General features: G+C 48.1%; 3 protein-coding genes across 4 annotated transcripts in view; 1 reads left to right on the top strand and 2 right to left on the bottom strand.

Moving 5' to 3' along the window:
- Tln1 (talin 1) overlaps positions 1-8,090 on the bottom strand; it is a 30,800-nt gene extending 22,710 nt beyond the window's left edge. The window contains exons 1-7 of the mRNA XM_027403230.2: positions 7,770-8,090; positions 2,011-2,173; positions 1,664-1,761; positions 1,228-1,357; positions 975-1,127; positions 665-807; positions 439-566 (exon numbers count right to left, since the gene is read on the bottom strand). Coding sequence (XP_027259031.1) covers positions 439-566; positions 665-807; positions 975-1,127; positions 1,228-1,357; positions 1,664-1,761; positions 2,011-2,140 — 782 coding nt within the window. The 5' untranslated portion in view covers positions 2,141-2,173; positions 7,770-8,090. The remainder of the gene's footprint in view (positions 1-438; positions 567-664; positions 808-974; positions 1,128-1,227; positions 1,358-1,663; positions 1,762-2,010; positions 2,174-7,769) is intronic.
- Positions 8,091-8,201: 111 nt separating this feature from the next.
- On the top strand, positions 8,202-13,454 carry Creb3 (cAMP responsive element binding protein 3). Its single transcript, XM_035439907.1, has 10 exons — positions 8,202-8,361; positions 8,449-8,604; positions 8,692-8,848; positions 8,930-9,000; positions 9,119-9,208; positions 11,267-11,373; positions 11,467-11,535; positions 12,586-12,670; positions 12,758-12,842; positions 12,927-13,454. The coding sequence occupies exons 2-10, from the start codon at positions 8,458-8,460 to the stop codon at positions 13,253-13,255; spliced, it is 1,140 nt and encodes a 379-aa protein (XP_035295798.1). The 5' UTR covers positions 8,202-8,361; positions 8,449-8,457; the 3' UTR covers positions 13,256-13,454.
- Gba2 (glucosylceramidase beta 2) lies at positions 13,383-25,934 on the bottom strand. 2 transcript variants are annotated; one of them, XM_027403232.2, is made up of 17 exons: positions 25,566-25,934; positions 21,413-21,504; positions 21,118-21,233; positions 17,702-17,920; positions 17,175-17,414; positions 16,862-16,964; positions 16,548-16,701; positions 16,344-16,469; positions 15,986-16,158; positions 15,689-15,793; positions 15,385-15,492; positions 15,134-15,285; positions 14,909-15,015; positions 14,655-14,797; positions 14,464-14,579; positions 14,186-14,377; positions 13,383-13,932 (listed from the first exon to the last, which is right to left on the bottom strand). In XM_027403232.2, exons 1-17 carry the CDS (start codon positions 25,898-25,900, stop codon positions 13,654-13,656), a joined length of 2,760 nt encoding a protein of 919 aa, XP_027259033.1. In that variant the 5' UTR covers positions 25,901-25,934; the 3' UTR covers positions 13,383-13,653. The 2 variants fall into 2 exon arrangements, with proteins under 2 accessions (XP_027259033.1, XP_027259034.1); XM_027403233.2 differs by having other exon boundaries at positions 17,175-17,409; positions 25,566-25,616.
- Positions 25,935-26,079: the final 145 nt, after the last annotated feature.

Below are 26,079 nucleotides of genomic sequence, written 5' to 3'. Positions count from 1 at the left end.
ACTAGCTCTTGTAGACCAGGCTGGTCTCAAACTCACAGAGATCTGCCTGCCTCTGCCTCCCAAGTGCTGGGATTTAAAGGCGTGCGCCACCACCGCCCGGCCTGGGGAACCTTTTAATTTAATATTCCCCACAAGAAAAACATTGTCCTATTTTACTTTGGTTAACATAGCAAATTCTTCAGAGAATCTAAAAAAACAAAACAAGTTACAGGGGACAGGGCAGAGATACCGAACGAACATTCACACTCTGATGGGGCCAGTGAGGAAACAAAGGATGATGGTAGCTAAGAGCATGATGATCTGTGGGTGTCAAATCCTCATACCTCATACCTTGGAAGAGGAAATAGGGGAGGAAGGCTTGGGGTACACACAGATCCACTGGGTTACAATGGTAGGGGGTTCCAAGCCATGACAGGGTATGGGACATGGATCACTTACTCAAGGAAGCCAGCCTTGTGCTTCTGCTCATTGTGAGGTCCAAACTGGATCTGGCATTGGAAGCCTGCAAATTCACAGGCCTTGTCAAAGGAGACAGGGTGGGAGCCATTCAGGATGTCATCTCGTGCCTGGAGAACACAAAAGGAACAAATGTTGTATGGATGCAGGGATAGCCCTATAAACGTCTGCCCTGGCCCACGTCACCCCATCCAGATCTACTCCATACCTGCACATAGAGAAGGTTCAGCTGTACAGGGTCCCGGGAATCCACATTCTGGTCTGAGTAGAAGAACTTTCTCCGCAGCAGCAATGTCTCATGCTCTTCTACTCCCTGTTCTCTCAGTGTCCGCCCATGGTCCAGCCAGTTCACTGGAACACAGACAGTGCTTAGCATCAAGCCCACATGGCCCTAGCACTGCCTAGTGTCACTTCTTCACACCTGCCTTTCCTTCTCAAAATGTAAATTCCTGATTCAGGGTAAACACAGAGTAAATGGCTGCCCTCCCCTCCCCAAGGACCCTTCAAGTCCTGCTTACATTCATCATCTGTGTGCAATTTCTGCTTTAGTTTCTCCATCTTCTTTTCATCTCGCAACAGGGTCTTGTCTTTTCTTAGGGTCCCTGTTCCCTCGTCCTTTTTCTCTTCCATCAGCTCTCGAACCAGTGAATATTCATCATGGTTGGTGATACCTAGGGAAAGGGGATGGCTTGGTAACTCCTCAAGTATACAAGTCTTTTGACAGAGTCGGAACCTCCTGACTCGGGTCTTTGCCCTCCTCAGACCCCTTACCAATGCGGGCACAGATGGTCATGAGCATGTCAGTGACAGTCTTGGAGTCATCCACCATGACAGTCTTCACAGTTCCATCTAACATCCGGATCTTCAGGGGTCTCTGCTTCTTCCTGTACTCCATGGTGTCCTGTTGGAGCAGGGAAATGTAGTTAGGGCCTATTTAAACTAGTTCCCTGTACATATCCAAGGAGAAGGATAGTAGATTACTGGAAGGTGTACTGGTGGCTTATTCAAAAGGAGGGTGTTTTGACTGCCTGTAATAGAAAGCCATATGGGCATGCTGGGTATGCTGGCCTGCTATGTGCAAAGCCCAGGGTTGGGGGAAGGAACTGGTAGGAGGGAGGAAGAGGGAGGAGGGGCAGAGACCAATATAGCACTGGAAACAAGTGAGACAGCGGGCAGAAAATGGGTGGTCACTGATGAAGATACTCACCCCATTTCGGAGCATGTAGTAGTCCAAAGCTTTCCCAGCTTCTAGCCATATACCTTTTTTGGGGTCATCATCTGACAGAAATAGCCCAAAGTCGCTGGCTAAAAGAGATGGTAGATCACCTTAGACTTACAAAAACTCCACTATGGCCAAACAGCTATACCATTGCCTTTGTATATTATTTTCTCCCATAACCTTGGACTTAAAGAGGAAAAATTACACTGGAGCACAGGCCTGAGAGGTGAGGGAGGAGTCGTAGAACACAATGGGGACACTGCTTAAGACCAAGTGCCTAGAACAAGGAATGGAGGATTCTGCCCCCCCACCACCACTTTGGTAGTCAGACTCACGAGGGCCAGCCAGGGCCTCTGGGATCCGCTCACGAATCATGCGGCAGGCATCATACACCATGGTAGATGGCTCAAACTGCATCGTCTTCACCACATTCCCAATGCTGATCTTCAGCGAAAGTGCAACCATGGTGGCGGCTTCTGCTCTTCAGCCTGGGTATACCTGGCCCATGGCATCAGAGCATTAGAATATATTCTCACTGGAGTCCCCCAGACATAGTCCCAGGGAGAGGACTTTTAAGGGACTCAGTAAACAGAGAATAATAAGTTGTTTTGTCCTATTTAATAATTCCAAAAGGCGAAAGATTACATATCAAGTGGATCAGTTTTGACCATTTAAGACATCCCAGAGAGAGGCTGGTCTCTAGAATACAATAGCAGGCCTGAATTGCAGTGTCACCTGAGGACACTGTCCTGCCTACACCACTGGAATTTGTGCCTCTCTGGTTCCAAGGGCCTCGGGCCTCTTATTTTTGCTCTCCTCTTTTTCCAACCCTGCCTCTGCCTTATTTTCTACTTCTCCTGGGTCAGTTTTTTTTCTTTTTCTTTTTGTCTCCCATTCTATCCTGGGATTTTCAGAGCACTGCCCTGACCCGTCATGTGACCTTCCTTCTCATAGCTTTTGCCTTCTTGGCAAAACACAGAATCCCAGGGGCTCCGGAATCCTGCAAACAGTTTGTAGCTAGCACTGTCAGGGAGACCTACTTCTGTCCCTGCTCTCTTCCAGCTGAATGGTATATGTAGGGCCTCCCAATGAGCTGTGCAGTCAAGGTGGAATTATAATTCTCTGTCTACAGTCCTCAGAAATGACCTAGCCAACGTTTCTTGGAGAGGAGAAAGTTTCAAGGCAAGCAACACAGAGTGCCCAGGCCTTTAAACTCAGTTGTCCATCCTTCTAAGTAACCATGTTGATATTCAAGTCTTACCGAGGTTCTCCTGCACTCTCATCAAGTCCTTCTCAGACTGTCCTCCACCTTAACCAGGTACCCAGACAATGCTTTCAGTGCAGCTCAACTCCTCTCCTTTAATTTTCAGCCACAACTTCTCAGTGGGCTAAAGAAGCCACTATGAGTGGCAGGCTGCATACAGGCCTAAGAGGACAGGCCTGCCCAGCAGCTGGTGATGTGGCCCAATATGATATGGGCCTGGGTGCCTCTTAACTAAGACGGAAGGGAAGGAAGGCAGCTTCCCATTCCCCACATGGCACACTGCTAGCCCAAGGGGATAAGCAGGACCAGAGGAAAGGCTGGGAAACAGGTGGGTATCATGATACAGAAGACATTTGAGAACCAGGTTAAGTTAGGAAAGGGTAGAGGATAAAGAGGTTGGGAAAGATGGAGCAGGAGAATGAAAGTCCTGATAGAAACCAGACGCAAATGTAGGGAATACCTGCATCGATGACTAGGAGAAAGTTTCTGACTATACGTACAGTTCAGGATTGCAGAAAAGTGGCTCTCCATCTTTACCCCAAATGAGAGGACCCTCCCAGCCCCCTCAGTCCCAGCTCTCTGCCCTCTCCTTATTCATAGGAAACCTTCCCCAGTAGTGGGTCAGACCTGGCTGTCAGAGAAGCAGGAGTCCGAGGAACCGGAGCAGGACTGACGGGACCCTCAGCCTAAGCTGAAGCTGCATGTATGCCTCTCCGCCCCATTTCCTCCGGACATATGATACCCACTTCTTCCTCTGGTAAGACCCTGATAAGAGAGTTGAGTCATGCTTGCCCTAACTTCCAGACTGATCCTAAGTAGCTATCCACACAATTAATTGAGAGTGAAGGAAAGTCAAGGAATTGAACACTAAATTGGGACTAGCAGTGGCTAACAAGTCCTCTGGAACTATGAGTAGATTCTATCTACTTCCTGCCCTGATCTGAGAACCCTGGCCCCCTTTTTATCATGTTTTGTGAACAGCAACAACACCCCTCTCATGTCCCCCTCCCAGAGAACTCCTCCTCCCTCAATACATTCCTGAGATGCATTCCAGAGGCGTTGGGCAATTGGAGGGGGGGAGTGGAGGACAGGAGGTCAAAACCCAGCAAGGAAAGGAATGCAAGTATACTAGGGCTAAGGAATTTTTGGGGTACACGGAGAATATCATCAGTGCAGGTACCTACAAGAGGGAACTACAGAAAGATAGGGAGGTACAAAAGGGGACAAAGGGAGAGAGAGAGCTGAAGACAGAGTCAGAATGTAAGAGGTTGGGGGAATAACACTCAGTCTGTTACCAAATTTGGCCTCTGAGTCCTCAACCGCTGGGAGGGGGAGGGGTTTGTGGGTGAGACTGACATATCCGGCCGGCCTCGGGCTGCTGGAGGCTCATTTAAGGCTGGACGGGGCAGCTGATGGGCTGGACCTGACTTCCTCTAACATAGGTCTTCATATCCATACGTGCATACTCATTCTTCACCAAGGCACCTGAGCCTATACACACAACTCTTTCCCGCAAAACTACTTATGCTGTCTCTACATAGACCTTATCTCGGTCTCACAGCCTCTACAAAAGATCTATCTTCTGATAGATGCCACACACACACACACAGACACACACAGACACACACAGACACACAGACACAGACTCACAGACACAGACACACAGACACAGACACACAGACACAGACACACACACACCAGCTCCCTCACCAGTGCACCAGATCCTAATGCCCAGGTTCCCAACATCTCTCCTTCCATTATGCACACATTTTCCCTCCATGCACTCTTCTCAAGGCCTGTTGAGGGAAGGCCCTGGGCCAAACTTTCAGTGGCTGGGAACCAAGATGAGTAAGACCTAGACTTTGCTTTCCGTAGGTTACCAGCCCTCCAGGTGGGTGGATAAGCTAAATACAGTGTTACAACAGAGGACAGGATGTGCAAAGAGCCAAAATGTGAATGATCAGAAAAGAGACCTGTTTAGGTTAGGGAAGTGGGACCAAAAGGTATCTATGAAAGGTATCATTTCAAGTTAGAATTTTGAAAGCATGCAGATAATGAAAAGTAATAGTGATGTGTCATTTATTGACTGTAAGTTAACTGCATTGTATACATAATTTCAGTTAATCCTTACAACAACCCTGCAAGGTAGGTGTCATTACTTCCATTTTTCACAGATTAGGAAAGCAAGGCTCAAGAATGTTAAATACTTTTCCAAAGAACTTGTCCAATTAATAAGTTGTGAAGCCAAGATCCGAACCCAGGTCTCTCTGACTCCAAAGCCCAAGCTCTCTCCTCTAGGCCAGTCGAAGATGAGTCAAAGGTAGCATCCCAGGCAGAGGCAATAGCATTAGCAAAGGTGGAGAAGCAGGAAATCGTGGAGGAACATTCAGGAAAGTGAGTAGGCAAGCTGGCTGAAGCACAGAGTACCTGCAAGGGAGCAGTGGTGGGGAAGTCAGGGTTAAGATGGAAAGGCAAAAGCTGAGAGAAGAGTATGAGGAACTCAACTGACTGGAGGGGAATAAGAGGTCACGGAACTTTGAGCAGGGACATCCCCAGAACTGGATTCTAGGGCAACTTTGGGGCCAGGTTAAGAGGAGACTGTGTTAGTATAAGAGATAATGAAGCCAGAGTTAAAGCTGTGTGGAGAGGAGGCTGCCACTCAGGAGAAAAGTAGAACTGATGCGCCTCCAAACTCCCAGAAACCTGAGCCCAAAGTCAGTCTCCTATGACCAATAGCCATTTATTAACTAGACAGCTTCAGTTAAGTCACACAACTAGGGAGAGGGATGGGATTCCATCAGGATGGGAATGAAGCTGTGGGGAAAGGGATGTGCTGTGATAGCATTTGAAGGTAGAGGCAGACGGGTGAAGATACTGACTACATCAGGCTGCGACTGGAGATGACAGGGGGGAGGGAGATGGTAAGAAACAGACACATGTGATGAGCAACTGAACCAGATGGGGAAGGACAAGAATGATTCCATGGATGGTGACTAAGCTGGGGAATGACAGCATGAGGTTAGAGGCCAGGTCAGGAGTTTCAGAAGAGCTAGGAATGTGGTAAGTGGCTAAATTAGGCTGGGGTTGGGGTAGTGAAGGGACACTGAAAGTGTCTAGGTAATGCTGGAGTTGGGGGGAGGGGCAGCATGGGGTAGAGCCAGTGGCTGAGTCAGGCTGGGTAGGGGATAGTGTTGTGGTCAGTGGCAGGGTCAAGCTGGTAGTGACATGGGGGTGTGGTCAGTGGCCTGGCTGGGCGTGGGATCAGTAAGACCCAGTTTCCTCTTTGGGTATCATTTCCTCTTTTCTGTTGGGGAGTGGGGGAAGGGGATCTACAACTGGACCTAGAAGTTAAAGGAGACTCAGAAACCAGGGGAGATACAGAGCAAGAGCTGGGGGGAGGGTATGCAGCAGTTGACCCCATGGGGTACAGATATGAGAAAGTGCTTTACGATGATGGGAAAGCTTGGGTTTGAGACAGAAACTAAAGTAGGATGTGTGGGTAAAGAGATGGGGAAAGAAGATGAGAATGAACAGTTGGCCAGGACAGCATCCACAAGGAAGTAGAAAGGCTGTGCAATGTAGGGACAGGGACAAGAGACTGACAGGGCAGTGTGGTGAATGAAGCTGTATGGTCAAACTGTCAGAGCTCCTCTGAAACAGTGTTTCCTTGGTCAGCTTCCCCCTCAGTCATCGGCCTCCTCTTTCCTAGTCTTCCCCACTTATGATTAGACCTTGTCTGACTCCTGGGGCTCTTTCCCTTTCCCACCTCCCACCTGGTAAACAGAAATCCCTGCCTCCCAGTGATGGTGGCCTCAGGAAGTCTTGGGCTTAGGCAGTAGAATAAAGAAAGTGGAGTCCCAGATGTCAGCAGTTCTAGCCGAAGCCCAGGACTGTGGCCTGAAGTTAGTCTGTCGTCTCTGGGTAAAAGAAGCCTCTCTGATTACACAGCAATAAGGGACCTCACCCCAAAACAAAGGCAGCTACTTGCTGCCAACTTCTCATGTTTTTTACCTGTTCAACTGTAGCTGCAACCCTCAACCCCTAATGCTGCCACCAATTCCTAACATTAATCCTGACTTTAATTTCTTTCCTAATTCCCCATTCTGACATTTCATCTCTTTCATAGCAGACACCCATACTAATCCAGCTTTTAATTTTAGGCCTAAATCCCTCAACTTTTACCCTAAATACTGACTCCTAATCCTAAAGCTCATTTTTTACTTGCTTTTAATTCACCTTTTCACTGTTTATTCTTAATACTAACCCTGACAATGGCCTTTAGTACCTAAACGGGCTTCTAAGCCAATTCCTGTGGTTGATCCTTAACCTGATTCGGTATCCTGATCATGCTGATCCCTCCAGAAAACAAAATAATGACCTCAAACTAAATGTCACCTACACGAAACAGACTTGACTAAAGCAGCTAATGTTTAAAATTTACTCGAGCTTCGTAACCTCTGAAGGGATCCTCACTTCCTAAACCCGACCGCACCTAATCCCAAACTCACCCAAAGCTTTCCTAACCACATACTCACTATCTGCTAACACCAAAGGCCATCCCCGCCCAGTGCCTCAATGCCACCCCATTCCTCACCCTCCCCCCCAAACCTAGTCGAGGGAGAGAACAGCCTGCTCCCACGAAAGGGGCCTGCCTCGCGACACACGGCTAGCTTAATTCCAAACCCAAAACGAAACGCATTGGACGCTGACCTCCCCAACAGGACCGGACACAGGATATGCAGGAGGATCGGGGGCCCCGCCCGCCGCTTCCCGGGCTGGCCTGGCCCCGCAGCCCCACCTAGAAGCTCCGGCCCGGCCCGCCTGGCCTACCTGCGCTGCCCGGCTCTGCGCCCCGCCCGCCGGCCCGCTACCCGCTCGTTCTCCGGGTGGCTCTGGGGCTCCGGCCTCGCCCTCCCTTCGACACTCTGGTCCACTTCCGTCCTGGAAATGTCTCCCACCCGCCGGCGGCGCCCTGGGCCCGCGCTCTATGGTCGCAAAGACTTCAGGAAGCTGCTCTAGCCGCAGGTCTCGATGCTCGGGCGCCCGCAAAGCCTGGCCGCCCCTCCCCGGCAGGAAGCGAGGGTGCGGCGCGCTGGAGAGATCGCCCGAACCAAGCTGGTGTTCCCTTTTAGACTCTTCCTTTTTCTAGCTCGCGGCGAAGGCGGAGCCGGGTCCCTAGAATCCCCGCCCTGGGGTGTGGGAAGCTGTAGGGACGTCCCTATAATTTGCATAGCCCCCGGGACGTGGCGCAGCACACGAGCCACTTCCGAGTTGGAAGGAACTCCAAGTCCCAGGATGCCTTGGGGCTATGTGCATCACTTCCGTTGTGTTGGAAGCTGAGTAGAACAGAAGCTGGGAGGTGGCTGTGGTTTTAGTGTGACCGCAGGCCTTCAGCCTTGTAGCCCGGAGTAGAGTGACTAAGGTAAGTCGAGCCGATTTGACAGTCAGACCGAGGGGTCGTGTCTAAGGTTCGGAGATTGCATCTGTGTACAGGGATTTCTATCTATAGATATCCCAAATGGATCCTGGTGGTCAGGACCTTCTAGCTTTGGATCCTGGTGATCAGGACCTGCTGGGCTTCCTGCTAGAGGAAAACGGAGATTTGTGGGCTGCGACCGAGCAGGATGTGGAGGCTCCGCTGGACTTGGAGCTGCCGCCTTCCGAGGTGGGTGGGCGTTCTGAGTGGGGAAGCTAAGCGACGTCCGTGAGACCCAAGGGTACAAAGATAAATCAAGGCCTGTGAATTTGTTAGAACTCTGTGCAAGCACTGAGCGACTGGGAGGTAGAGGATTTACTGAGCTCTCTGCTCAGTCCCTCGGCATCGCTGGATGTTCTCAGCTCCTCCATCTCTTCTATTCGACATGACCACAACTACTCCCTCCCACAGGAACATGTGTCCATAGATCTAGGTGAGTGTGGAATGTTAAGTTATGGGGGAGGAAAGAGCTCACTGGCCTAGCTAGCCCTACTTTTTTCTCCCTACTTTGCAGATATTGGGAGCTTTGAAAAGGAGGGGTTCCGCGTGACTCCAATGCCTGTGGGGGATACAGTTACAGAGCAGGTACTGGACTTGAGTTTTCAGGATTATCCCACCTTTCTCGACTGAGGCCAAGGTTCCTCCCATTCTGCTCCCACATCCCCATGCAACTTTTGCTCTCCACTATTTCCTACAACCTTAGGAGATTTCTAGGCTGATGCTGACTGAGGAAGAGAAGAAGCTCTTGGAGAAGGAGGGGCTTAGTCTGCCCTCAGCACTTCCTCTCACAAAGGTAAGGTTCCTATTGGTGGAGTAAAAGCTGGAGGGGCAGCCTGGCCCCTTCCAGCACTTGGGAGGCAGAGGCAGGTGGATCTCTGAGTTCCAGGACAGCCAAGGCTGCACAGAGAAACCCTGTCTCAAAAAACAAACAAAACAAACAAACAAAAACAAGCAAGCAAACAACAATGACAACAACAACAACAAAACTAGAGGGGGATTACATGACCCAAGTAGGCAAATTCAGTTTATTTCATCTCAATAACTTGAAAAAGGACTGAGGTCAGAATCTAATCTAAGCACACTTGCTGCTATTGGGAAGCTGGGGCAGGTAGATAAATAGGCTAGATTCTAGGGCAGTTCTTGACCCTGTAGGGCTTACCTAAATTGTGGTGTTCCTTTCAAAATTACCAGTGTGTGGCTTAGTTGGGAAAGGCCCTGCTGCCAGGTCTATCCCCAGGACTCACATGATGGAAAGAGAGAACTGACTCCTACGAGCTTTCTGATCTCCAAACAAGCCCACACCCACATACAAAAATATAATTTTTGAATATCAACTAACATGAGAATAGAGCCTTGAGAAGGACGACAAATGGAGGGCTCTTACAGATTTCATTGTGGTCGTGGTACTCCATATCTTGCTCACGGTAGAGTTTGGGAGGCTGAACCAGTCTAACAATAACAGTTGTCAAAGCTGGGCATGGTGGCTCACACCTCCACAGTCCTAGCACTCTGGATGCAGAGGCAGAAAGGTCCTCACGAGTTCAAAGCTACTTCCTGAGTGCTGGGCTTACAGGCATATACTACTACATCTAGCTTTTATGGTAAACATTTTTATGTCATTTGCCTTTTTAATGTTTTCATGGTATCTTTTGTTATGTAGATGTTTATTTAGGGCAGGAGAATCAGGAGTTAAAAGGCCAGACTTAGCGTCATGCCAAGTTTAGGCAAGCAGAGGCTACGTGAGACACTGTCTCCTATCCCTCTGCCACCATTACAAGATGAGTGAGCGATACAGTAGTTTTAGTAGGAAGGAAAATAGAATTTGGAAATTATCATCAGTGGTGCTGTCCCTAGTACAGTAACTGTCTTTTCCTCCTTAGTCCCCCACCCATTGAGATTTGAATAAAGTGCTCTAACACTGAGCTACAGCCTGCAGCCCTGTTTGTTGAGAAAGGGTCTTGTGAGCCCAGGCTGGGCTGGCCTCAGACTATGTAGTGGGTAAGGAATGCCTTTGAATTGATCCTCCTGCTTTTAACTCCTGAGGACTAGATTACAAGTGAATGACATCATTCTTGGCTAGTGCCTAGGCTGTATCAGAGAATATGAGAATTAACACTTTATTTAGTTTCAATTTCTGAAAAAAAGTTGAAGTGCTTTAAAGTAAAGATATGTTCTATATAGCCTCAAAAATTCTAAGTAAATCCTACCGATAGAAATTATAAGAAAATTGATGTTGATTTTAGGATAAGGATGGATTTTTGTTATTGTTACATAAGACATAGTCTTATGTAGCTCAGGCTGGCCTCAAACTCTAGCCAAGGATGGTCTTGAAGTCCTGATCTCCTCCCTCTCCCCGCCAAGTGTGGAGATTACAGGCATGTGCTACCACACCTAGATTAGGAGGAATTTGTTTTTTAATTAACTAAATTAGAGGCTGGAAAGATGACCTCAGTGGTTTAGAGCACTTTGTACTCTTTCACAAGGCCCAAGTTCAAGTCTCAGCACCCATATGACAGCTCACAACTGTTTGTGACTCCACTTCCAGGAGATCTGACTCCCTCTTCTGACCTATGTGGGCACCAGGCAGACACATTATACACAGACATACTATAGGCAAAACACCCATACACATAAAAACAATATCAAAAACATAGTCTGGCTTTTCAGTGTAAAACACCTGGTCCTTGGAGACCTTCACACAGAAGGTGAATGTCTACTATTAAAGAAGCTGTAGGAGAAGCTAAGGTTGAACTTAGCTACCTTCCAGCACACCTATGTAATACGATATATATATGTATGGGTATATAAAAAATAATACACCTTGGATGACCTTTTTCCCATCTTCTCTTAGGTGGAGGAACAGGTTCTCAAACGGATACGGAGAAAGATTCGAAACAAGAGAGCTGCTCAAGAAAGCCGCAAGAAGAAGAAGGTGTATGTGGGAGGGTTGGAGAGCAGGTAGGAAAGGAAGAGCATGGGGAACAAGTTGGAAGCCTTAAGCTTTTGAAGGGAAGACACAGGCAATATTTTGATATCCATGTTATCCTCCAGGGTCTTGAAATACACAGCCCAGAACCAGGAGCTGCAGAACAAAATACGAATTCTAGAGGAACAGAATCTGTAAGCAACCATTTATAGTCATTAATTTTTAAAATCTTTTTAATGATTTTTTACTTTTATGTGCATTGGTGTTTTGACAGCATGTATGTCTGTGTGTTTGTCGGGTTCTCTGGAACTGGAGTTACAGACAGTTGTGAGCCGCCATGTGGGTGCTGGGAAATGAACCTGTGTCCTCTGCAAGAGCAGTCAGTGCTCTTAACCACTGAACTATCTCTCCAGTCCTGTCATTAGTTTAATGCTGTCTCACTCTTTCCACTATTCCACCCTTGACTTCTAACTGGATTGCTCCTAAATTCAAAAATCTGGTGGTTGGCCTTTGCCAGGTCTCAAGCTCAGAGTAATGGGGAATAAATTTCCAAGTAGCTAAGAAGAAATTAAGTACCAAGACAAAGAGGAAGTAAGAAAAGACTGAATGGAGGGGCTGGAGAGATGGCTCAGAGGTTAAGAGCACTGACTGCTCTTCTAGAGGTTCTGAGTTCAATTCCCAGCAACCACAAGGTGGCCCACAACCATCTATTATGAGATCTGGTGCCCTCTTCTGGTGTGCAGATATACACGGAAGCAGAATGCTGTATACATAATAAATAAATAAAATCTTAAAAAAAAAAAAAAGAAAAAGACTGAATGGAGGTAGTCAACATCAGAGCAGTTGCAATGGGGGTAGGAGGGGCTGAGTGGGGAAAGCATTCTAGGTGGAGAGAAGACAGTGTTTGTGTTTGCGTTGGCCCAGAAAGTAGAGAACACAGTACCTGGTGGGGATTACATGCATAGTTGATCACGTATTAAGAGAATTCTGGAAGGTATTGGCAAAGGAGCTTTAGTCAAGGCAGGGAAGTTTTTATTTTTTGTTTCAATAAGGAACCACAGGTCCACAAAGAAGTCATTTGGGGGGGGAGGGGGGATGGCAAGGAAGTTAAGAGATTGGATCCACTGCACCAGTGGAGAGAGTGGCTTAAATGGGGGTGGGGAGGAGGGTGGTAGGGTGAGTTTCATTGTGACTCAGTGCTAGACCAGGGCATGCTCACCACTGTTTCCTCTCTCTTCCCTTAGGTCCCTTCTAGATCAACTGAAGAAACTTCAGGCCATGGTTATTGAGATAGCAAACAAAACCAGCAGCGGCAGCACGTGTGTTCTGGTGAGGAGAATGGGACGGCAGATCATTTTCTTGGCAGAGATGGGGTGTATGACCCAGAGCCCTTCATCTCTTTTTTCCGTGTTCTAGGTCCTACTGTTTTCTTTCTGCCTTCTTCTTGTACCTGCTATGTACTCCTCTGACACAAGGGGGAGTGTGCCAGCTGAGTATGTTGGTAAGAGGCTGAGGACCTTTAAGGCATGGGCTGTGGTAAAGGGTGGCTTCTGTCTTGTCACTTGACAAGGCTTTGTCTCTTCAGTGTTGCACCGTCAGCTTCGTGCCCTTCCCAGTGAGGACTGTCATCAGGAGAAGCTGCCTGCCCAGCGGTCAAAGTCACTGAAGGACAGCACAAGCCAGCTGCTGGGTAGCTCAGAGCAGATGCTCCAGGCCTCCAGCAACGCTTCCTGCCTCCTACACTGCATGCCTCAGGCAGAGCCACCCCTGCACTGGACATTCCTTGATCTTTCCTCAGAGACCCCCTTCTCAGGCCCCAACCATCCCCTGAAGGCAAATCTTTCAAAGAAAGGGGAGTGGCTGCCTACCCACAGCCCTTCTTCTGTTGTCTTGCTGGGCAGGCATTCATGTTAGATTTGAGATGCGGGGTACCCTCAGCCTGAGGATTCCTGTCAGTATTCAAATAAAAAGGAATGGGGGAAAGAGCTGGCCTCTGCTCCTGTGCCCTATTAGGATGCCTGGGAGCTCAAACACACCATACTTAACAGTTTTATGGTCTTTTATTTATACTCATGTATATCTGTTGTTCCATGAATAGACTTGGAGAAATTTACTGGCCTTGAATATTTCATCCACGGAAGGAACGGGGAGGGTAAGAAATAAATAAGTGGTTCCTTGGCCCCTTTTTACTGGCACAGTTGGGTAGCAAGAAGGGAAGGGGCTTGATTGTCCTAGTGGCTCAGGGCTGCAGGAGTGGTGGGAGGGAGGAGGAAAGACCAGTGTATTGGCTGGGCTTCCACAGTTCAGGGGGATCACTCTGGGCTTAGGTTTGTCCAAGATTTCTTTGGTTCATGTTCAGGCTCTGTGCTTAGTCTTGTGCCCTGTGTGACAACTGGCCTTTTGCCCTTTTTATGCTGCTGCTGTTGCAGGGCCAGCTGCATGGCCCAGATGCTCAGCGGCCTCATGTAGGCTAGTGAGCGGAACACTTGCTGCTGGCAGTATGCCTCTGGGGTCTGGAAAGCCAGGCCCAGGCGTTCCCATACAGTGCGGTAACAGCCCTCAGCTGTCCGGAAACCTTCCCGAGTCAGACCCTGTGGGGAGAGGTAGAAGTCATACATAATAACTGGCTCTCGTGGTACAATTGCCTTAGCTGAGCAGATAAGATAGTATGCCTTTTGCCCCCAGGTTAGAACCTAAAGGCAGGAGGTAGAATGCATACCAGGGAAAAGGGGACTCTGGATGGAGAAGATGACATTAAGATGTTCTTGGAATGAATTTAGTGTTTGAGGAAGTTTTCTGAACCACAGTACAAATGGTGAAGGGATGGGAAAGGAAATACATTACCTCTTGGATCATGGTGGCTGCCAGCCCGTAGACTACACCCACCCAAACTTCATCAGACTGTACACTCGATCTATCAGGAACACCATGAGGCTGCATCCCATTCACAGCTCCCATGGCTCCTCCTGCAAAGGCCTGGACATTGAGCTCAAAGATGGTTTGGAGAGCACGGACCACATGCAGGGTAGGAAATACCTATGGAGGAAGAGCAAAGGCAAGAGAGATAGTCTCTTGTTTTCCACCTTTGGGGAAACTCATCTTTCTGGCTCTTCTAGTCTTACCTCAGTGTCTCCTTCTCCCAGGCCACAGGCCCTCAGGAACCACTGCCCAGCACACTGGTCAGACATGATGCTGCGGGACTGAGGCTGGGAGCTGCTGTCATAGTTGTAGTAACGGCCTAGAGTATAGGAAGGGCAAAGTAAAGCCGTGTCCATGTAGTTAGCTTTCAGATGTCCTAGGTTGCTTTACTCACCATTCCAGAGCAGTCTCTCATAAGCTTCTCGGCCTCGGCAGAGAATGGAAGAAAACTTATCCTGGACATCCTGGGCCCCACACAGAACAGCCATCTGAACCATCACAGCCACAGCGGCCAGCCACAGCCCTCCACAGTAAGCACTGGTCAGGGACAGGGGCTGGGGTAAGACTGGCAGCTCTAGCTCACATGAGCGCTGCCATCCTTATGTGCCCAGTTCCCGACTCAGACCTGGAAATCCCTACCCCCCCAACCTGGGGCCTGTGGCGACCCATCCATCATAGGTCTGGTCTGCGTAGCCTCCATTCTCAATGAGTCCGTCCTGGTCCTTATCAAACTTCATTTCAGACTCCATCACAGCCTAGAGAGGGATCAAGATACTGAAGACGTAGGTTCTAAGAAAGATGCTAGCCATCTGGGTTCTCCCAAGATACCATTCATGTCCCTGGTGTACTGGACATTATATACACATGCCTTACCAGACACACAGGCCACATGTCCTTCAGGAAGCCTTGATCTCCTGTCAAGTAATAGTCCCGATAAACTTGCAGCACAAACTTCAGGTTTAGGTCCTTCCAGTCAGCAGTATCATGAATCAAATAGGCATTGACTCGGAGCCATGGCTCATCATCTGTTGGAGGGGAGGGAACCTGGTTTGTCCACATCGGTGGATGGGATAGAGGGTATAAAAACTGACAGGAAAGTTGACCTTGGGGTAATGGAACCTTACCTGGGTCCCCAATATCATGAGGGATAACGTTCCTCCTTTTCACAGGTGCCACTACTCCACTCATCAGGTACCGTCGCCGTGTCAGGTCCTCCTTGAAAGTTGCCAGAGCTGGGGGAGCAGATACACAAGTAGGTGAGGGAACACAAGGAATGGGCAGGCTTGGGTGGGTCATAGTGATGTGAGTGCAACCCCAGAGGAAAAGCAACATGCAAGATGTAGGTATGCTCGGGGCAAAGGGGCGGACATGTCTTTGAGAGATGACAAAGGGTTAAGGGTAGAGGAAACTAAGAGAAGTTACCCTCACCCATATCATACTGTAGACTGAGTTCAAGTTTGGGCCACAGCATGACGAGGGCAAAAGAAGCATAAAAGTGGACATCGTATGTGTTGTACATTCGATACTCCTGGCCTGGAAGAATGACAGAGAGACACTGTGGCAAGAATCCCAGTTTCCCTTTGACAGCTCTTCAAAAGTTGGAAATAGGGCACAGTCACCTTATCCCTTATCCCATCAATATCTTGGGATAGGCAAAATCTATCATCTTGCTTTATATAGGACACTAGCTAGCCTGACACACCCCAGCCCACCAACAGCCCATACCCTCAAGATAGCCAAATCGCCCATAGTCCTGCAGAATGGGGCGGAGCTGATACATGTTCTCTCCCAGCTCCTCTGGTAGAGAATCTTCAGGAACTTCTAGCCATACTGTGCCTCCATCAGCCAGGAAGTATAATTCATTGAACAGTGCAGATTTGTACCAGGCAGGCAAGGATCTGGGAAGCCAAGAGGAGGAAATAGATCTTTAGGAGCCTCCCAGGATAGAAACGGTTCTAGAGTCTACAGAAGTAGGGGCACTAAGTGAATCCCAGCACAGCCCTACTGACTGGTGGGTAGAAATTTATCAAGTCCTATTTGGGGAAGGGGCCTAGGAAAAAGCACAAAAGGGCTCTACTGGCACCTGTCATCCAATACTGGGCTCTGCCACGCTGAGATTCTGTTCTCCCAGTCTGCATATTGGCATAGTGCATAGTGGCTAAGGGCAGGTGCCACATCACCATCTGAACCAAAGAACCGTGTGTACCGCCTAAGATGGAAAGAGAGGCATAAGAACAGGTGCTCTAGGTTAGCACCCGAGTCAGTGCCTTTGAATCCCTGCATTTACCTGTAGTGGATTTGGCCCTTCGCTCCAAACATGATCCTAGGCATATCCCAAGCCAGTGAAAACTCCAGGCAGCACTGGCCTCGTGGTGGCAGCTTGCTGGAGATACATACAGCCCCAGCGACACCCTCTCCTTTCTTCGAGGGGGTGCTTTGGCCTAAGAAGCACAGAGGAATCAGCACACACTCCCCTGAGCCCCAAAGCTAGGGACTCCTAACTCAAGGACAAGGCCTATTTATTATCAGGTCTTCCACCCCAGGTCCTAAGACTGGACACAGCCTTCCTTCCAGACACCTCCCAGTCAAACCCCCCATCACCAGCAGGGGAGTCCAGCTGTCCATCCTGAAGTAGGTCCTGCCACACCTGCTGCCCAGTGCTGTCAGGGTCAAAGGCTGTGATGTGGGTTACTGTGGTGTCTGCCTGTTAAGAGGTCAAAGACTCTATGAAGGCAAGTATAAGTACACCAGATGGATTCTGACTGGTTCTTCTGTTCCCCTTACACACTGTCAACCTCTGAGTTCCAGAGGCTGAGGGCTGTGATAGGGATGGGATTAGTGAGTTGATGAAATGAGAGACTGTGAGAGGTAGACATAGGTTCAGGGTCAGGCTGTGAGGGTGGGGGCTCATTACCGTGCATCGTGCAGCCACAGCCATGGTGTAGGGATTTGGGGGAGTTGGATGATGCAGGAGTAGCCCCTGCACAGTCTTCCCATCCCGTTGCAGGCAGAAGGGTTCATTCCACAATCCTCCTAGGGCATCATCTTCACCCCCTAGTCCGTTCCGCATAGAGAACATGATGGACACATCCAGAGTTTCATCTCCTTGGTTTTCTACATCCCACACAAAGACTCCTACAGGGAGGCAGCTGTCCTGGGGATAAAAGACTGGACTCAGTCTCAGTGTATCTACTTTTGGCTCCAATCCTCAGGATCAGTCATGGGGATAGAGAACCTTTCCAAATATTCCTCTCTAAACTCCCTTCTGTCTTTCTTGCATCACCCATATTCCCCAAAAATCGGCTTACCAGAAGATCTAGAAAGCTAGAATTCATTGGACTGGGAAGCCAGTGTGATGTTCAGAGCTCCAACCTCTCCCTTTCGTAGGTCACAAAATGTCCACAGAGATGGATCAGGGGAGGGAAGTGGAGGAAACCTCACCTGGTAGTCATGGGGCAAGATAGGTGTGATCTGGCGGCAGGTGAGAGTGACACTCTGGCCAGGAAGCTGATAGACTGTCCAGGCTCGGGGATAAAGGGCATGGTAGAAAGCAAAGTGACCACACAGGCCCCAGTTCCAGCTGCGCAGGACACTTGGACGCTCCAACGACAGAACTTGCTGATACACAGTCCGCCCATTCCGACGCAAGCATACTGTAAACTTGATCAAGAGAGCAGACATGTTAGAACAAGTAACCCACAGGCAACATACACTGGTCCCCTCCTGCAAAGCATTTCTGTAGGGAGACACTGTAGCCCCGCCTCCTAGTAGCCCGGACAGGTGTGCCCGGACACGCCCATGAGGGCGTGGTGAGAGGGAGGTCTAAAGGTGACTGGGGAGGATTCTTAAGGGACTGAGGACACGTGGAGAGCCCCTTCTCCCTACACATTCCCTCCCTTTTCAGACTCTGTCACCATCAACCAGCTTAGGGTCATCTCCCAGCTCAGTGAGCCACCACAATGACCCACTGCCTCCCCCTACAGCTAGCTCCTAGGCCTCCTCTGCCTTCATGCCTGATGGCAGTACCTCAGTCAGGCCTATATCATCTCTGCCTCTTGGAGTAGCAGAAATCAAAATGTACTAAACCCTGCTCACTCACCATGTTTCAGAACTCCTATGGCACTCAGGCTGAGTTCTAAACTCTAACCAGGCTTTCTGCTCACACAAATACTCTCCAGTCTTTGAGCACCCTTCATTTCCTCATCATGCCTCTGCCCATTTCCATCTGCATCTAGTTAGATGTCCTCATCCTTCAAGGACTAAGCCACATATCTCCTCTTCCTCCTTCCAGCAGGGGGCTACTACTCAGTTATGCCCTATTCCTCTTTATTCTGGTATTCGGTGAATTTGTCACAATGTTTTTATTTGCTATCCTGTGTCCCCAATGTCCCATGGCTCACTCTGAAGGCCAGGGCCATCTCTAGCTTACTCAAGTGGACTTCACAGAGCCCGTGTGTGTGCAAAGAACAAGCACAGTCTCTGCAGTGCTCTTCTCTTAGTCCACTGCATGTCCCCCTCATAGTGGCAGTCTCCATTTTCTCCAAGTCTTTCAACTTTAGGCTCCAGAGAGGAGGACTGCTAGGATTTAATATCTTTTTCCTTGGTCCAAACTACCTATGCTTTTTTTTTTTTTTTTTTTTTTTTTTTTTTTTTTTTTTTAAGATTTATTATGTATACAGTGTTCTGCCTACATGTCTGCCTGCAGGCCAGAAGAGGGCACCAGATCTCACTACAGATGGTTGTGAGCCACCATGTGGTTGCTGAGAATTGAAACTCAGGACCTCTGGAAGAGCAGCCAGTGCTTTTAACCACTGAGCCATCTCACCAGCCCCTATACTTGTTATTTTTATTGCATATAAAATTTTTCTTTCCCTTCTATCTCTTTTGAGATAGGGTTTTTCTCTGTAGCCTAGGCTGGCCTTGAACTGGTGATTCTCCTGCCTTGGTGCTGGGATTACAGATAGGGGCCTAGCCATAAAATAATTTTTCTTTTCTTTTTTGGTTTTTAGAGACAAGGTTTCTCTGTGGCTTTGGAGGCTGTCCTGGAACTAGCTCTTATAGACCAGGCTAGTCTCAAACTCACAGAGATCTGCCTGCCTCTGCTTCCCAAGTGCTGGGATTTAAAGGTGTGTGCCACCACCGCCCAGCTAAAATAACTTTTCATATTGCTGATAAAGTACAAATGGTTAAGACTACCAGCTCTTTGTCACAGAGAGGACGGGCTCTGAGTCCTATCCTTTCCCTATCATGCTCCCTTGAGCATCTTACTAATGCTCTCTGGATTCTGTTTCCTCATCTGTAAAATAATCATGATAATGGTACTGTGTAGGATCATTAATATAAATATCCCCAAAGCCTACCACAGTGTATCGACAGAGTTTACAGGCCATAATTACTGCCGAGTCATGTTTCCAAAGGCATTCCCCTTGGAATACAGAAGAGATGATGCATGGGCAGGGGGTGGAGCATGGCTATTGAGCACAGCCACTAAACTTGAATTGAGAAGGATATTGTCATCAACAGGTTTAAGATCTGCCAGTCATCTCTCCTTTAAAGATAGGCTGAAAGCTGGTGGCATCCCCTAGGAAAAGGGAACTTGCTAACTCAGATGGGGAGGTCAACTGAAGGCTATGATGAAAGGCAGGTCATATACTGTAAGATAAGGCCCAGATAAGATATAGAAACAGGGGCTGGAGAGATGGCTCAGAGGTTAAGAGCATCAGCTGCTCTTCCAGAGGTCCTGAGTTCAATTCCCAGCAACCACATGGTGGCTCACAACCATCCACTATGAGATCTGGTGCCCTCTTCTGGTGTGCAGATATACAAGGAAGCAGAATGATATATACATATGATAAATAAATAAAATCTTTTTAAAAATATAGAAACAGAATGAGAAATCTGAAGCTTTAGACAGCTAGAGAGAGGGCATTTAGGGAGTCCTGGGTAGACCTCCAGAGATGGTCTGCAGCAGAGGAGCTGACCTTTGGCTAAAGGTTTACAAATCTAGGTAAGGGGAATTTAGCGCTATGCACCTGTTTTCACCATGACTTTTTAGGCTTTATTTTACCCCTTCCAATCTTTTCAAATGTCGCTTAAAACAAACAAACAAACAAACAAAAAACGGGGGGGGGGAGCTAGCCAAGATGGCTCAAGCAGTCAAAGCACTTGTCACCAAGTCTAACAAGAAGCTTGGTCTCCTGAGCCCACACAGTGGGGTGAGAACAACTCCTTCCTCTGAGTTATCTCCTGACCTTCACCCCATGCCACAGCATGCAGAAGCCACAGTGCTCATGATTATGTGTGGAGGCTGGAAGAGAATTTATAGGGGCTGATTCTCTCCTTCCTTCACCAAGTGTGTCCCAGGGATTGAACACCGGTTGTCAGACTGGGCGGCTTTACTTATTGAATCATCTCACTGTAACCCCTCCCCACCTTTGTTTTGAGAGAGAGTCTTGGGTAGCCCAGGCTAGTCTCAGCCTCACTATGTAATTGAGGCTGGCTCTGGACTCCTGATCCTTTTGCATCCACCTCTCAAGTCCTGGGATAGGGATGTACCACACCCAAGTAGTCCCAAATGTTCTTTTAGCCAGTTTAAATGATCCAGGAATTTTCTACTCTTTGGAGGGCTGAGCTAGTGCCCAGAAGACTGTGAGCTAGGCAGGAGACATGTACATGAGAATTATTAGGCATGTTTACTCTTTCAAGGAACACGGGTTCTGTGTTCATCCTAAGGTACTGTCCATCCTTGCACTGGGCTGGGTACACAGCATCCTGAAAGCATAACTGGACCATGTGGATGTCTTAACTGCCATACCCTGTGCTAGTCAACAGCCTGCCCCCCATTGCCTGGCTCTTACTTGGTCTGCAATGACGGTCTGGTGCTGATACATTCCAGGATTAAGCTGCCAACGACAGAACTGGCCTCTCCAGCCCCGGGTGATAGTGCCTCCTCCAATGCCACCCAAGGGACAACCTGGAAAGAAAATCAGGATGGTTAGTAGCGAATTGGAAGAGGAAAGCAAGCCCACACCTTCTGTCTAGGCTCTGATAACCTAGGGAATGGAGCCATGCAGTATGCATAAACTCGAAGCCTCTTTCCTGCCTCTGCAGAAGCAGACCCTCTCTGAAAAGGGTAGCTGAGCTGAGACTCACCATAGATCTGTCTCAGGGGTACAGAATTGAACATATCGATGAAAGGGGTCTTCTTTTCCACCTGGGTCTTGCGGTACCACCATTTCAAGTACCTGAGGAGCAAGTGTCAATGTGAGTAGGAGGGTGGGTGGGCAGTTTCTTATAAGCTGCAGTCACCTCCCTTCCTCTCGATACTCCGCTGTGATTCCCACTAAATGTCCCAAGAATGTCAGGCTCCACCAACAGTCTACTCTGAAGGCAGAAAGATCACAAGTTTGAGGCCAGCATGGGTGAGACTGTGTCTCAAACAATAACCTAGAACCCATCACTACATCTTCTAAACTGTCTTCCTATGAATTACTCCAGTTCAAGGTTCCTATCTTCCTAGTTGCCCAAGCACTAGTGTAGGGTGCACTTGTTTTTCTATTCTGAGCAGGAACTGATTGTTCTAACTCCACCACCACTGTGTTAGCTCAAACCTCAGGAGCTTTTGTTTGTGTTGAAAGGGCCAGTTGCCCTTCCCTGGCTACATCCTCCACACATCCCCCTAATTTTCAAACAAGCAGAAGCTGCCAAAAGGACTTCCTCTTTTAAAAATGACTTTATTTATGACTATGAAAGGTGACAAATTAGAGAATATACCAGGTAGATGGGAAACAAACCAACTCAGCTAAAGGTAACTAGTGTTTATTCTGGACCATTTCCCCCCTAAGCCCATTCCCTCTTCAATTTAACTGTAAGTTTTCAGATTGTGCTCTTTCAAAATACCCAGTAAATTAACTGGGCATGATGACTCAAACCTGTAAAACCAGCACTTGGGGTTGAGGCTAGCCTGGGCTGCATGATGATTCCCAGGACAACCTGGGCATCAGTGAGAACCTGTCCCAACAAAATAAAACAAAATCAAAATATCCACTACAGTAAAGCTTTCTAAAAATTCACAGTGTTAGCCAGGCAGTGGTGGTGCACACCTTTAATCCCAGCACTCAGGAGACAGAACAGGCAGATCTCTGTGAGTTTGAGGCCAGCCTGATGTACAGAGTGAGTTCCAGGACAGGCAGAACTTCACAAAGAAAACATGAAAAGTCATAGTGTTTTTGCTCCCTGCTCTGTATCCAACAGGAAAAAGATCAGGACTGTCACATACACATAGATGGTTCTATTTTCAAGGCTAGGATGTCTGCCTCAGCCTGCCTTCTAGTCTTATTCCTTATACATTCTCATTCAGGATAGGTCACTAAGCAAGCCCTGTTCTGCCAGTCTCTCCCACTTCTATTCTCCTCCTTTGCCAATCATTTAATGCCCAACATTCATTCACATCTCAACAAGTAATTTGATGTGTGAACCCCCATCTACAAAATGGGGGTAACTTCTGCCCTGGCCACCTCATGTAATCGCCGAAAGATCAAATAAGCCAACAGATAAGAAAGTCATAAAGTAGAATATCAGTGACAGGTATGACTATTGCCTCACATTATCTAAGTTCCTAATTAGACACTGCCTTGTTATTTCAGTGTGTCCCTCACGTGAGCATGACAACTTTTTAAGTTCCTTGGGTTAAGGGACAATGACCAAGACTAGATGAATGTTACCCACAGCTCTAAGTACAGGACAAGGCACAGGGCCTGCAGCCCATAAATATTTGATGAATTTATAAAAGAATGGATGTGCAAATAGTTGACATAGAAAGAGCGATGGAAGGCAGACTGGGGCAAGAGCTGGGAGGGCAGAAATGTATTAAAAATAATGGAAGGGGTACATTCTGGCAGCAGGGTAAAAGGCGGGAAGACAAAGGATAGGTGGTAGAGAGAATGAATGTCCTCTGCCAGTTTAGAGGAGACAGGACAGCAATGAGAGGCCAGAAAGGACTGGAGAAGAATTATAAATCCTAAGATAGGAGAACAAAGGACTATCTGGTAGTAAACATTGAGTGAACTGACTGCCTGAAGGAACGGCAATCAAATTCTTACTAAGTAGAGACTCCAATAACAATCCTGCCAGCATTCCTGTTGAGGGTGCCCCTCAGTTCAGCTTACTCCAAGGAATTCCCTGCTCTAGTCTGACAGCTGGCCATTCTTTTTTTTTTTTTTTTTTAAAGATTTTATTTATTATGTATACAATGTTCTGCCTGCATCAGATATCATTACAGATGGTTGTGAGCCACCATATGGTTTCTGGGAATTGAACTCAGGACCTCTGAAAGAGCAGTCAGTGCTCTTAACCTCTGAGCCATCTCTCCAGCCCTAAGCTGGCCATTCTTGACACATACGGTTTTATCTATAATACCAATCCCAGCTCAAAAATTATCATCTGAATTCTCATCTCTGCCTTCTCCTCCACGTAGGACTTCATTACATTCCAAAAGCTGTATGTCCATAATACCCACCCTATCCTAGTATGGGAAGTCAAGGTCCAAGGGGCTGAGCAAGAGCTTGGGACCTCTGTGACTCAGCTAAGAGGCTAGGATGAATGTACACCTGTTCTTGACCTTATCCTGATCGTATGCAATCCACTGTGCCTGTCTCAGTACCCTAAATCCCATTTTGACACAAGGGCTTTGGGGTCAGAGTTAGACTAGAACAATATAATGGTTAATTCTTACTGACAACTTGACCAGATCTTGAATCCCCAAACAGACAAGCCCATGGGCATGCCTATGAGGAATGATTATCTAGATTAGGTTAATTGAGGTGGGAAGATGCTCCTTAACTATGAGTGACACCATCCCATGGGCTGGAGCCCTGGGCTAAGTAAAAAGGAGAAAGAAAGCAGAGTTCTAGCATTCATTGCTCTCTGCTTCTGGCTGTGAAACAGTGTGATCAGCTTGCCTCTCATTCCTGCTACCATTACTTCTCTGCCATGGCAGAATGTACCCCCAAACTGTAAGCCAAAACAAACCCTTCCTTAAGTTACTTCTTTCCAGTTTTGATCATAGCAATAAGAAAAGTAACCAGTACAGTCAGTTTCATAAAGGGCCTAAAGGAATGACTCTCTGAGATAGGCCACCGCCAGGAGCCAAATGTCCAGGCAGCACCAGGCCCTTCTCATTGCCTAGGGCTAGGGTTAGTTAGATAAGTGGATTTCCCACCACAGCCCCATAAAACTGACTGGGGCAGGAAGGGCTCCCTATTTTAGAAGCTGTTGGGAGCGAGTTTCCCATCTTTTATGCCTCCCTCCCCAGCACTGTGCTTATATGTGAACTGACTCAGAATGACTTCAGAATGATGCTCTCTGTCTTCATATACACCTGTTTCTGTTAATAGGAATGGCTATTCATCACTGTCTTTGAACTCAGTGGGATAGGAAGAAAAGCTAAGGCTGACTGGGGAAGACTTACCTATAAGAGCACTGGGGATGCTCCAGCACATCTGGCTAGAAGTCATCTTTAGGGGCTGGGGAAGTATTTCAGTGGTGGAATGCATGCTCTCTACTACTGAGCTTTATTCCCAGCTCTCCCCCATTTGTTACTCGGGGATGCTTTCACTGTGGTGTTCAGGTTTGCTCTGAACTCTTAGGCTCAAATCAATCCTCTGCCTCAGCCTCCCAAGTAGGTGGCACTATATGTGTGCACTACTTAGCCCAATTCCAACTTTGCTTTTTTTTTTTTTTTTTTTTTTTTTTTTAAATCAGAAGCTCTCTGTCACAGAATAGAGTGAACTTCTCACCATCTCTTTAAGGTTGACAACAGCCAGACTCAACTATTGGAGGGAGTCAGAGCGTGAGGAAGGAGGCAGATGAATGCTGGGACTGAAGCAGGCACAAGGTACAGAATGCTTCAGCTGCTGAGGGGAATGGAGGCTGGAGAACCTCCTCCTCGCAAACAAAACACTGTGTCAGTACAACAGAAGCTGATCATCTACTTTGTCACAAAGTATAGCTGATCTCAAAGTGAAGTCTGGGAAAGAGGAAGTGCTTGGAAGGAAGCCTAAATAGGAAAGAATGACTGCAGAACTAAACGCTCCTTCTCTTTGCTGCGGAGATGATGCTAGAAAAAGAGGGTTGCAAAAATACGTTCTTCGGTCTCACCCTTAAAAACGGCAGGGCTAAAGTATGCGGGGGATATGGCGCCCCATATGTCTGGAACCAAGAGCCCACTTGCTTGACTACCCTTTCCCACTTATGCAGCGAGTCTTGAATGGGAACAAAGGCATTTTAGGCAACGGGATCTACTCACCTCAAGCCCATACCGAAATGCTTTATCAAGTTGCTTAGAGAGACGTTGTTAGCCTGAAAGGGTTTCCTCTTCTCTGCAAACTCATGAGCCAAGCAGATCCGCCAGCCAAAAGGAGGCACCTGGTAGCCCCTAGCATTACCCTCGTAGGAGGCCATCAGCTGCCCAGAGTCCTCTGAATTGCAGTAGTCTGGCTCATTCTGTGATCCACTGTCCTCAGGGCTCCCGCAGTCATTAACCCGCACAGCCTCAGTGACCCCAGTATCTTCAGGACAATAAACTTGTGGATCTCCTTCGGCACAGCTGATTTGCTCTAAGGCCGGTACGCAAGTGACCATGTTCACTGGATCCTGGGTCCTCACGACCCCGGTGGCCACGGGTCTCTCCGACACGTTTCTGACGTTTCGAAACGCGGGCACCGGTTGCGTTCCCGGAGGGTCCGACGCTGGGGAAAGCGGTAGGAAGTTGGTGTCCCGGTAAAGTCAGGGAGCTCTTGCTGCAGCCGCAGTGGCCACAG

Source organism: Cricetulus griseus, chromosome 2 (assembly GCF_003668045.3).
Source record: "Cricetulus griseus strain 17A/GY chromosome 2, alternate assembly CriGri-PICRH-1.0, whole genome shotgun sequence".
NCBI classification, from domain to species: Eukaryota; Metazoa; Chordata; class Mammalia; order Rodentia; family Cricetidae; genus Cricetulus; species Cricetulus griseus.
The sequence above is the reverse complement of the archived record's forward strand: the minus strand, read 5'-3'. Positions and strand labels throughout refer to the sequence as shown.